The 12,807-nt window shown below is 48.1% G+C and overlaps 1 protein-coding gene across 1 annotated transcript in view; it reads left to right on the top strand.

Annotated features, from left to right (window-relative positions):
* Positions 1–12,807, top strand: part of virma (vir like m6A methyltransferase associated) — a 34,619-nt gene that overhangs the window by 2,863 nt on the left and 18,949 nt on the right. The window contains exons 2-10 of the mRNA XM_035384120.1: positions 236–348; positions 1,212–1,298; positions 2,916–2,964; positions 5,645–5,807; positions 6,067–6,186; positions 6,510–6,743; positions 7,194–8,340; positions 8,561–9,079; positions 11,146–11,300. Of these exons, the coding sequence (XP_035240011.1) occupies positions 236–348; positions 1,212–1,298; positions 2,916–2,964; positions 5,645–5,807; positions 6,067–6,186; positions 6,510–6,743; positions 7,194–8,340; positions 8,561–9,079; positions 11,146–11,300 (2,587 nt within the window). The remainder of the gene's footprint in view (positions 1–235; positions 349–1,211; positions 1,299–2,915; positions 2,965–5,644; positions 5,808–6,066; positions 6,187–6,509; positions 6,744–7,193; positions 8,341–8,560; positions 9,080–11,145; positions 11,301–12,807) is intronic.

Genomic DNA, 12,807 nt, shown 5'->3' with positions numbered 1-12,807 from the left:
GGAATGTTGGAATAGATTTGGTCTGACGTGAATATCTCAACCATAGTATGATAACTCAATGATGCTCAATTCAGGCCCCCAGTCTCTGTAGGCCTTGCATGCTGTCTGAGGCTAGGGTGAAATTAACATCCCATAAAGTGCAGCTTCAAAATGAGCGGTGTATGGATAGAGGCTAACCACAGATTAAGCTTGGATTCACCTAAACGCGTGTGTTTTGCTTCCTGTTTCTCGCCAGCTCACAAATGTTGACGTAGTGCGCTTCCCGTGTGGGGTACTGATCACAGAAGTCCGTGTCATTCCTCCTGGGATCAAAGCCCACAGCAGCCTCCCAGACAGCCGAGCCTTCGGGTGAGCGCTGGTTTACTTCTACTCGCTGGTTGTCTCAACCCGTATTTCCAGTGCTTCTGGAAAGGAATGTTACAGTTTGTGAGATTGATGTCCACTAAAATCTGATAATATGATTGGTTCTAGAAAATGTTTAGCTTAGAATTATGGCTGATTTAATGAATTGACTTGACTTGCCACATCCGCTTCAACTAGATTGTAATTAATCAAAAGTAACAAAATGGCCATAGCAGCATAAGGTTGAGCTTGACAAGTGGGGTGTCTTTCTGGGTGTAACTGCAAGATGAAATAAAACTCTCATGCAGACAATGTGCCAGAAACGCAGTTAACAAGGCAGTTTCCACAAAGCAGTCATTGTGTGGGACATTACATGTCACTTTTTAAAAGGAATTATGGTATGTTTGGTTAATAAAAGTCTAGAGCCTTCCTTCCAGGTTCTTTCTCTTTTAACTGATACATTAAAACTGTGTGCATGGATAAAAATAACAATTGAATTTTTAGCACCTAGATGTTATTGAATACAGTTTGAGTTTGTGTAGGCATCCAAGAGATGTCAAGTATGTTTGATGACATGAATTTAAACAGTCCTTCACTCGTACAATATAGAATGACCTATGATTTCATACCCGCTCCAACCTTCTGAACGCTAATCATCCCCTCACTGGGACCTAAGAATGAAGTGTCTCATATAGCCTACTGAAGTTGGCTAACATCTTGCATAATGGGCCTAGGGATTCACCTGGCATCGTCTCTCCTCCTGTAATTTTTGAGGTTTTCAGTAGTTTTGTCAGAGATTATGTGCAGGGCTCTGGGGAGGGCCTGCGGGGGCGTTGTTTCCTAACCCGCTCGACGCTCTCTGCTCTCAGGGAGACCTCGCCCCACGCTTTCCAGCTGGACCTGTTCTTCAACAACGTCACGAAGCCCAGCGCCCCCGTCTTCGACCGGCTCGGCAGGTGAGCGCTCCGGCGTGGCCGCTGTGCTCTGAGCACGCGCCCTGCACACTCAGCACACACGCTTAAGTAGAGCGCAGTACTTTTCCAGCCGACACCTCTACAGGAGCAAGGCAGCACACTGGGAGTGGTTTGCTTTGTAGAAGAGCAGGGTGGGATTAATTACACAAACTGGGCCTCAACGCTCTACCTGACTCCTGTCCCTAGCTTACTAAACTGTTGAGTTAATAGCAGGACGCAGCGCCTTTGCTAAGCAAGCACACTTCACACATGTCTTGACTGAAATGTGCATGTCTGTCTGAATACAATGCACCAGATTGGCCAGTAACAATGATTCAATTTATTTCATCCGTGAAATGTAAAATTACTGTGCTAGATCCTGTCTAGTTGTAAGTAAACCAAGCACTTTAGTGGTAGGAAAATTGCAAGCATGGTTTGGCTGAATGGCCTGTTATCGTCATCATGTTCGTTTGGTATATGTTTTTCTCTCTTGTAATGTAAGTTTTCTGCACAACATGTAGATTTACCTGCATTTCTAGCACATCTCCCCCCGAAAAGGCATGTTACACACCTCAGCATTACTCAGTGCCAATGATGTTACTAAACCTTCTTTCATAATAACCTAAGTCAGTGTTGTTTTCGTCTATGATTGTGTCATTGCAATATCAACATTTGAAATCAGAAAAGACTACTGGAAAAAAGAGAAGTGAATTGGAAACTTATTCTTCAGCCTTAACATTTCTAAAATATCAGACCTACAACAAATTCTCGAGCCTTCAGGACCAGCCAACTAAAGTTGCCAAACATAACTGAATTTAGTTAGTTTAATAACGGTAGCTACATAACATGTCCAAACGCTGACCAGCCACTTGATTTACGTTAGGTTAGCCACCAAGGCGATCTTTTCTTTCCAGTACTATCCCAGCTCAAAACACTCCACTGTAGTAGCCAAACCATATGCATTTCTTCTTCTTCTGTTGGCTACATGTTTTTTAGATTTAGCCCACAAAGAAAAGGGGTAAAGCCCATAAACATCCCAAACTCTTTTTAGAATAACAAATTCTGGCAGACAAGCAAGGACCGGGCAAAAGTGCTCACAGACACAGATTGCCAGTGCATGATAGCAATGACTTAGCATGGCTGTTTTATAGTATTTTCAAGGTGAAAATCCTGCATAGTATGCCTTTAAAGCAAGCAAGCATACATGCAGTATGTGTTTCTCAGTGATTACTCAGGAATTAGCCTACATGTGTGCAGTGTTTGTGGTTCAGTTATTTTATTTAGTAAATGCTTATTTGATAGGGACTATCAAATAAACATTTAATTATCCTGTTTAATGCATCACAGCATTTGCAGCTTCTACTAATTTCCATTGCCTGTGCCTGTTTTATTATTACTGATTTCGAGTGTGACCTGGTAGATTAAAAATGGCATTAATGCCATTGTAGTCTGCCTTTTTGCATGTTTTGACTTACTTGCATCACAGTGCCTGGGCCCACACTCTCTGTCTGTTGGAAAATCAGAGCGCTGTTATCCTCAATCTGATTTTATTATACTCAGTTTGCTCTGTTTGTTTTGAGAAAGTTAAAGTCATTGAATATGTCTCCCTCTCTCCTGCAGTCTGGAATACGACGAAAACAAATCCATAATTTTCAGACCCAATGGAAAGGTAAGTCTTTTGTTTGTTTAACTTTAGTATTTTCTCATCATCTAATGAGTTAAATCTCTGTTCCAAATTGATATATTTGAAGATCCGAAGGTCTGTATTGAGATATCAATCATCTGTATTACATGATTAAGATAAGAAGTAAGTTAGAGACAACTTGATACTCTCCGTCTCAAAGCTATGTGGTGTAACCTTACCTGTTAAGCTGTTTTTTTAGTTTTTAGGTGTCTTTTTTTCTGTTTTTTAAGGTTTCAGGTAGTGAACTGCTAAATTAAAATTTCACTGAATAAGGTCATATTTAATGTGTGTATATATGTGAGTCTGTTATTTATAATGGCAAGTATGCTGTTGTAGGTATGAGTCATTTGCGTATTTCAGTGGTGAGGTGGTTGTATCCCTGACAGGAACAGGCAAGTTGCCCCAGGGCTTCTGGGTAAGGTAGAGGGACTACCACACCCACCCGAGCCCCACACATGCAAACGCACAAGCAGAAACGCACACGCCCCACTCCCAACAGCCAACGGAACCCAACAGTCACATGCTTCCAGTCTTTAAATGCTCATGGGGTGATCTCAAAGTCAGCCCCCCCCTTCCCTCTGCCAATCACAGCGTTAGGATGATTAATATCTGTGATGCATGAGCAGATAGCGCTTTCATGTCTTTTCTTTATAGGAAGGCTCAGCTGCTTACTGGCAGTTGGGCACAGCAGTCGGACTCAGTTGCCAGCCTCTGTGGTGAGCCTGGTCAGGTGCCGTTAGGACTCTTGCGTCAGGCCATGATTGTTGGCTACCACACCTCATGCTGAAAACAGGCGGAGCCAGCCGATAGGCGTGTTTTCAGTTTGCACTGATTCATGGACATGGATTAACAATATACACGATTGAATAGCTATTCCCAAGAATACAAATATCTTCTTTTGTTTGTTTTTTAAATTTTTTACAGCAATTCTTTGTTTGGTGTGGTGTTCATTTCAGGGCCTTCCCTTGCATGCACCTCCCAAGACTGGTCTTTTAACAGGATGGGGAAAGTCACCTGAGTTCATATGTTGCACCAAAATTGTACTCAAATTTGGTTTTATAATGGAGGGGCGTAAGTGTGCTCAAAACTAAGGAGGACCAGGGAAAATGTTTAATTTTTTTATATTCAGTGTGTTTAAATCCTGAAAGATGCATGCTTGCTTACGAGAGAAGCCCTCCTTCCTGCTTTGCTGAAAAAGTACACGCTGTACCCTGTACAATGGAGCAGTATGTACAAATGAACTAGAACAAATGGATATGCCACTGTAGTATGGAATTACTGAAACATAGCTCATCTCTGCTATGTTATGGTGGTTTGTAATGGTAAATGGTAAATGGACTGCATTTATATAGCGCTTTTATCCAAAGCGCTTTACAATTGATGCCTCTCATTCGCCAGAGCAGTTAGAGGTTAGGAGTTAGGTGTCTTGCTCAAGGACACTTCGACATGCCCAGGGTGGGGTTTGAACCGGCAACCCTCCGACTGCCAGACAATCGGTCTTACCTCTTGAGCTACATCGCCCCATAGTCTACGTTGTGATTAGACTATGAGTTGTATGGTGATTCTGTCTCATTGTTTGACTGGGTGTACCGTTTAATGTTTGGCTGGGAGCTTTCAGAGTGTAATTTGTTTTATGTTTGGTCAGCAGTTGTTTAGGTGTACATTGTTTATTTCTGTCTGGCAGTTGTATGGGTATAATTAATTTATTATTTGACCAGGAGTTGTCAGGATTAAAATGGTTTTTGTCTGGCCAGCACTGGGGAAGTGGTTCAGGCCAGGGTCATAGCCTTCACAAGAATTTTATGCTTTCAGAGCACTTGCTTGCTGTCTGGCCAATGTTTGTAGAGCTCTCTGTCTCCACTGTTGCCAGTTTGTAGAGCTCTCTGTCTCCAGTGTTGCCAGTTTGTAGAGCTCTCTGTCTCCAGTGTTGCCAGTTTGTAGAGCTCAGGGTCTCCAGTGTTGCCAGTTTGTAGAGCTCAGGGTCTCCAGTGTTGCCAGTTTGTAGAGTTCTCAGTCTCCAGTGTTGCCAGTTTGTAGAGCTCAGGGTCTCCAGTGTTGCCAGTTTGTAGAGCTCAGGGTCTCCAGTGTTGCCAGTTTGTAGAGCTCAGGGTCTGCAGCGTTGCCAGGTTGTAGAGCTCAGGGTCTCCAGTGTTGCCAGTTTTTAGAGCTCTCTGTCTCCAGTGTTGCCAGTTTGTAGAGCTCAGGGTCTCCAGTGTTGCCAGTTTGTAGAGTTCTCAGTCTCCAGTGTTGCCAGTTTGTAGAGCTCAGGGTCTGCAGTGTTGCCAGTTTGTAGCGCTCAGGGTCTCCAGTGTTGCCAGTTTGTAGAGCTCAGGGTCTGCAGTGTTGCCAGTTTGTAGAGCTCAGGGTCTCCAGTGTTGCCAGTTTGTAGAGCTCAGGGTCTCCAGTGTTGCCAGTTTGTAGAGCTCAGGGTCTCCAGTGTTGCCAGTTTGTAGAGCTCAGGGTCTCCAGTGTTGCCAGTTTGTAGAGCTCAGGGTCTCCAGTGTTGCCAGTTTGTAGAGCTCAGGGTCTCCAGTGTTGCCAGTTTGTAGAGCTCAGGGTCTGCAGTGTTGCCAGTTTGTAGCGCTCAGGGTCTCCAGTGTTGCCAGCTTGTAGAGCTCAGGGTCTCCGAGGCTACCAGTGACACTACCCGCTCTGCTGTTGCCAGGTGAACACAGACGGGCTGGTCCTGCGGGGATGGTACACCAGCCTGACGGTGGCAGTGTACGGCACAGCGGAGAGGTCACATGGGCATGAACGGGATTCGCCTCCCCCACCCCCGCCCCCTCCACCCCAGCAGCAGCAAAACCTGAAGAGGAACGTCAAGCATGGTATGCAGAACATCCCCTCCGTTTCCTTCTGCTTCTGTCCTAATGATATATGCCATCTCAGGCTGATTTAATGAGGCCCCCACAACTGTCTTCGATAAATTGGTCGTGATAAATAACAGAATTACAATGTTCTTGACTGCTCGTGTAATTGAGATATTACCTGCACTATAATGTGCTTGTTGTGAATGGCTTTCCGTAGATTGGGGAAGGAGAGACGGGAGCCCGCACTCTTAATGAATGGTGTAAATTATTTCTGTAGAATGGGAGAAAGAGGATCAGTACAATGGCAGCCCCCCCAGGCCACAGCCCAGAGGACCCAGAACCCCCCCGGGGCCCCCGCCACCTGACGACGACGAGGAGGAAGCTGTCCCAGTGACCGGTAAGAGTTTCTCCACCCCGGGGCCAGCCCCCCACCCACCAAACAAAAAGAAACAAATGCCCATATAGATATTTTTTATTACACTAACATCATCAGTCGTGCCAGTAGGGTCAATGTTCCTTTATATACATTCAGGAAATTAACTAATACTCATTCATTTAGGAAATCTCATAGAATATAAATGTCATTTTTAATCCAACTGGAATTTCAGTTCATTCTCTGAATTGACCGCATTGCACTGGGTTTGACCCCTGACCCTGACAGGTGCTATTCGTTCCTCAGGCTCTTGTCATTTCTCAGAGGGTCTCTGTGATTTTTTTCAGTCGGCGCAGAGAAGGAGGAGGGCACCGAGGGGCGGGACGACTACCTGGAGCCCATCTCCCCCGAGCGCGGCTCCCTGCCCCTGGAGGAGCCGTACTCCGACGAGGCCGAGCCCGAGGAGGAGGTCGAGGAGGAGGACGAGGGCGGGCCCGAGGAGGAGGAGGACGAGGAGGACGTGCGGACGGAGGGCAGCCTGGTGGAGGACGAGGAGGACGAGGACGAAGACGAAGAAGAGGGTGAGGAGGAGGAGGAGGATGAAGGAGAAGGTAGGGGGGCGGGGCCAGGGGAGGGGATGCGAGCGCGACTGCCGCGAGCGCCCGCGCAGCCAGGCCTCTTACCGTCTCTCTCCTGCGTCCGGCGCATCCCAGCATGCAGTTCCAGCTCCCCCCGGCCGTGCGCCCTTCTAGTTTACGCTCTAACAGTGGAGTGATGCCGTATCCTTTTACATCCTAACACCTGTGATTTACTGCTAATGGCAAGTAGCCTGTTAATGTACTGCAGACACACTGCATGTGAAACAAGTAATCATGCATGCAGCCAGTGATGTTATTCTGTGTGTGTGTGTGCGCGTGCGCGTGTGCATGAGCATGTGTGCGTGTGTCTCCACACTTTGGGCTGAGCAGAAGCAATTGTTGATTTAGAAAAGTGTGTTCATTAGTTTTTGTTTTTTTAACTGGGTGTTGCAGGAGACGATGGCTATGAGCAGATCTCCAGTGATGAGGAGGATCTGGAGAACGGCGGCTTCAAGCTGGCCAGCTTCAACCTGGTCTACACGGCCGAGGACCTGGCGGCCGTGCCCACCGTGCAGTACGACCCCTACGAGCGCGAGATCCGGCCGCTGCTCTACTTCAGCGCCCCCTACAGGACTAAGTTCGAGCTGGAGGTGAGCAGGCTGCGGGACTCGGGCCTGCAGGACGAGGTGGCGAGCGAGTTGGCCGCCAAGCTGACGGAGCTCCTGGAGGCCTACAGGGAGGACCGGGGGGCCAAGTGGGTCACGGCCCTGGAGGAGGCCCCGGGCCTGATGGTGAAGGGGCTCAGCTGCCTGGCCGCCAAGGAGGCGGAGGAGGCCCCGCTCCGGCAGCTGGCGGACTGGACCGCCCAGGCGCTCTGCCTGCAGGTGGCGCTCTCCCAGCCCATCGCGCTCAACGTGCGGCAGCTGAAGGCGGGCGCCAAGCTGGCGTCGGCGCTGGCGGAGTGCGGGGCCCGGGCGGCGGCCGCCCTGCTCGAGGGCGGGGTGGCGGGGCGGCTCATGGAGCTCCTCTTCGCCGAGCACGTCTCCTCGTCCCTGAAGCTCAACACGCTGCGCTCGCTGGACTCGCTGATCAGCATGTCCGAGGGCATGGAGGCCTTCCTGGGCGCCACGGCGACGCCGGAGGGCCCGGAGAAGAGCGCTTACCAGCGGCTGGTGGAGCTCATCCTCCTGGACCAGACGGTGCGCGTGGTGACCGCCGGCACCGCCATCGTGCAGAAGGGCCACTTCTACGAGGTGCTGACCGAGCTGCAGAAGACGGCCGGGCAGTGGGCCGAGAGGCTGTCGCCCGCGGCGACCGCCGTCGCCATGGAGGGCGACCCGGAGGCGGAGCCCGGGCAGGAGAAGGCGGGGAAGGAGGAGGAGGCGGAGCCGGAGAGCCCCATGGACTTGGACCACCTGCTGGCCTCCTCGGACATCAGCGAGGGCGAACTGGAGAAGCTGGCCGGCGTGCTGGACGAGCTCCTGCACCTGCTGGAGACGGCACCGCACGCCATGGTCCAGCCCCCGGTCAAGTCCTTCCCCACCAGCGCCCGCATCACCGGGCCCCTGGAGAGGGATGACCCCTACCCCGTCCTCTTCAGGTGAGGGCCACCGTTGCTCTGACCAGGAGGGAGCATCCTTCTCTATCCTGGTGGACCAGGATCGTTTTTAAACTTCTGCCTGCTAGTATATGGATTATTGGCTGACTGTCCAACGGCATCTACAGCTTACTGTGTGATGCAGCCCATGTATTGGCCTCTGCATTTTAAAACATCATTGGTTTGTAGTGGACCACCTTAACGTGCGGCCTCTCCTCTGCAGGTACATGCACACGCGGCACTTCCTGGAGTCTCTGACGGTGGTGCTGTCCACGCCGGCGGCCAGTGCCCACCCCAGCGTCCTGCAGGCGGTGAAGGACCTGCTCCGCTTCCTGGCCCAGACCCAGCAGGGCCTCCTCTTCCTCATGTCCGAGCACGAGGCCACGAACCTGCTGGTGCGCGTTCTGACCCAGATATCCGAGGCGGACGCCGAGGCGGAGCCCGGGGCGGGGCTGGGCGGGGCCGGCGGGCCGGGCGACGCCCCCGGGGAGGACGACTTCGCCGTGTGGCTGATGCAGGTGCTGCACGCCCTGCAGGGCGTGGCCGAGCTGCTGACGCACTGCGGGGCCGAGGGGGGCCTGGAGGAGGGGGACAACGCGGAGGTGCTGGGGACCCTGCACGCCCTCTACCTCATCACCTTCAGCGCCACCGGCCGCGCCGCCGTCTCCCACGTCTTCAGCCTGGAGCACAACTTCTCCTGCCTGGTCACGCTCATGGAGCACTACTCCAAGGAGGGGCAGGGGTGAGTCCCGTGCACACCGTGGAGGACCACTCTCAGTGTGTGTGTGTGTGTCTGTCTGTGTGCGTGTGTGTCTGTGTGTGTCTGTGTGTGTCTGTGTGTGTCTGTGTGTGTTTGTGTGTGTGTCTGTGTGTGTGCGTGTGTGTGCATGCGTGTGTGTGTCTGTGTGTGTGCGCGCGCGTTTGTGTGTGTGTGTGTGTGCGCGTGCGTGTACACGTGTGTGTGTCTGTGTGTGTGTGCGCGCGTTTGTGTGTGTGTGTGTGTGCGCGTGCGTGTACACGTGTGCTTGCATATGCGCATGTGCACCATTTGTCTTTTGGTGTCTGGTGGTGTTTATTGATCATAATATTTACACAGCCATTTGTAGCATTGTGCGAAAGATAAAGAGAAAGCGGTTAATTTGAATGTCACACTCTAGCTGGCTTGCTCAACATAAGTAAATTAAAATGGAATTCGCTCCTAGTGTTTTTAAATATTATTAGCCTGCGTGGCAGAAATTTGTTTTGATCAGAATGTCGAAACATTATGTGTAGCTTATTTCATACTGGTAATCCTGCTGTTTCACCAAGCTTTTGTTACAAGTGTCTTCATAAAATTAGAAACAACATAGGTTTATTATGTTATTATTGTGAGTTGGCATATTATGGTAAAATAGTTTTTTACAAGTGAATTTGTGTAAAATGCTGATTTTGACATGTCCTGCATTTCAAAGATGCAACATTCCATGGGCTAGCATGGCTACTGCCCGCACATGCCAGTTCAATTTTCCTTGAATCAGCAAATCTGTATCCGCTAGCCTGGCTGACTTATAAGGGTTATAACATATTATAAAATGAAACCGTTTCAGTTCATGTTTGCTGGTTGGTAGAACAGCATGTGAATCCGTGCTAAAATAACCAATATGTAACAGTTATCATGCTGTGTTCACCTTCCCGTCTAATAACAACGAGAAAATACAACTGTATTGAATCTGACAATGCAAAACACTGGTAAATGTGTCCATTGGTTAAAAAAGTAAATTGAGGTAAACTGCATTATTGCCTCCCACGTTAGAGACCTAATTGGGGGCATTAGATTATCTAATACCCCCATTTAAATGTTAATGTCAGTTTATAGTCCAGAGTGAAATGTGACTAATCTTTAACGCCATTATTTTATTATTTTTGTTTTTATTATTTTTTAAGTAAGAAGCCTGAGGGGATCTATGTGATGTAATACTTGATGAAGGATACGTTGATGCTGCCTTTAAATTTTACAAAAATAAGGCACCTTAAGGACACATTTTTTGATGATATCAGTTTGGGACATGTCTATGAAGGAAAAGTGTGCAAACTAATGAAAACAGTGAAAATGCTGCTTTTAAATACTGCCTTCCATTTGAGACGGCCTAAATCTCTAAACACTTTGCTTTAGAGCTGTTGTTGCTAAGCGACAGTGATGTTTTAAAAGAGTCTTTCTGCTATTACCGTTTTAAGAGAGAGGCAATCCTAAACAATGTGGGGGGTTTTATCACCTTTGTTGGGGTCCCATTTTTAATACTTCCCTAGGAACTGAATGTTCTTCTGATCCAAGGAGTTGACTACAGGCTTTTGTTCAGATAATTGCTTCACGCTTCAGTGCTCAAATCAAAGTGAACGTCTCCCAGCCTTGTCTCTAAGGTTTTGGTAATCCAATATTGAGAGAGCTAACTGATCTGCATATCTCTAGCAGCTGAACAATAGCTCTCATCTTTTTTTTTCCCCTTTTTTAGATTGCTGTTAGTATTTTTAATGCACTTGCCATACACGTGAACGTTTGATTTCCGCTTTAAGTCAGTGTGAATGCTTATGTGTTATGAAACGAGACCCCAGGGGGGTATTTAATCGCTCCATCACACACCGATAGCTGGATCTGGGGAGGCAGGCTCCTGAATCCTCTCTGAATCCATTCTGGCTCTGGGTCTCACTGTCAGCCCTGGGCACCCCCTTATGCCCTTTAGCAGTGTGTGTTTCTGGAGAGGCCGATGTTAGCCCCTCTCTCTCTCTCTCTGATCCGCTGCCCCGCTCTCTCCTCCTATCTCTCCGCCCCAGGGAGGCGAAGGCCCGGAAGTCGGTGACGTACAACTACGCCTGCATGCTGGTGCTGCTGGTGGTGCAGTCGTCCAGCGACCTGCGGATGATGGAGCACTACGCCGCGCAGCTGATCGCCATCTGCAAGGCCGACGAGAACAACGCCAAGCTGCAGGGTACATACTCCACCCACCCCCCCACCCCCATCTCCTGCGGGGTGTTTTTTGTTTTAGTATGTATGCACTGCATTTTGTTCATGTCATGGTCATAACCCCCCCCCCCCCCCCCCCCCCCTCATCGTTTCTCACACTTTTCTACTTCAGACTGTACTGGAAGTAGGTGTTCGTAACTGCATTGACGAAACTCGACAAAATGATATCACTGCCAATCACTGTAGGTGTTTTATAAAAAATCGGATTGAACGTTCTCACACCCATACAAAAGATTAGGACGCTGGTACAGTCCTCTTGGAAAATTATAAAGTGATGAGCAATGCAGACCGCCCACATAAAATTATTTATGTTTTTTTAACGGCACGAAAGCAAACACAAAGAAACCCCAGCATTCCTGTTCATGCCTTTGTCAGGGGTGGAGCATTACTTTTCTTTTGGTATACACACTTGTGAGCGATAATTATCATGGGAGGCGCCCCAAAGATCAATCAACGTTCTCTACATACATACACGTCTCCTTTCCCTCAACTGAAATATTTCAACTCTGACACACATGTCACATTCAATAATAATAAAACATTCATTAAGCGTTTTATTATTTTATCAGCGATATAATGGCAAATTAGTAATGCTCCATACACTCTATTGGCTTTCTGTGTTTTATCGGTTGGTATCCTCTCACATTCGCTGAATATTAGCTGAATATAAACAGAGAATTTTGTATTCAGTATGAATGTGAAAAAAACTGTATACAATATTCTGCTATTTTTTAAATCATTGTCTTAGCAGGATGAGCCGCCCAGCAGCTGTAGTAATGCTTTTTGGAACATTTTGACTTAATTTCCATAATTCAGAAATTATAAACGCAGGCGGAGAAATGCTATAGGCCATATCACAACCATTTTTGGCCTGATAAAAAAGTATGAAATATTGAGAATAATCGGTTATGTAGCTATTTTATCTTCGAATATCTCTATCAAAAAAGCTGTTGAATGTTGGACTGAACAATTTGATAGTAGTTATTTCTGTTAAAACAAGAAATAAATGCTTTAATTTTAATTTGCCAAAACGCATTTGGGTTCCTCCAAGCGAAACATTGCCGAAGTGTCTCTGTATGATGAGACATTCTTGGGCTTGTAATTTGCCCTGAATAAGAGCGTCTTTAATTTGTGTGTAATGTGGGACATCATGTAATGGCATCATGACAAAGAAGAAGCCTTAGATTGTGCTTGTGCTCCACCTCGGCGATTAGTCACTCATGTCTTAACACCCTGAGCCTGGCCCACTGAGCACCTGCGAAGCCGAGCTTAATCGCGAAAACAACGCGCTGCCTTCTTTTGCTTGTTATTGTGATATAATTGCTGGTTGGACCGCAGCCCATGAACACTGTGTGTCTGTGTGCGTCTGTGTGTGTGTGTGTGTGTGTGTGTGTTTCTGTGTGTGTGTGTGTGTGTGTGTGTCTCTGTGCGTCTGTGTGTGTGTGTGTGTGTGTCTGTGTGTGTGTCTGTGT

Source organism: Anguilla anguilla, chromosome 1, assembly GCF_013347855.1.
Source record: "Anguilla anguilla isolate fAngAng1 chromosome 1, fAngAng1.pri, whole genome shotgun sequence".
Classification (NCBI taxonomy): Eukaryota; Metazoa; Chordata; class Actinopteri; order Anguilliformes; family Anguillidae; genus Anguilla; species Anguilla anguilla.
This window is presented reverse-complemented; position numbering and strand designations above follow the sequence as displayed.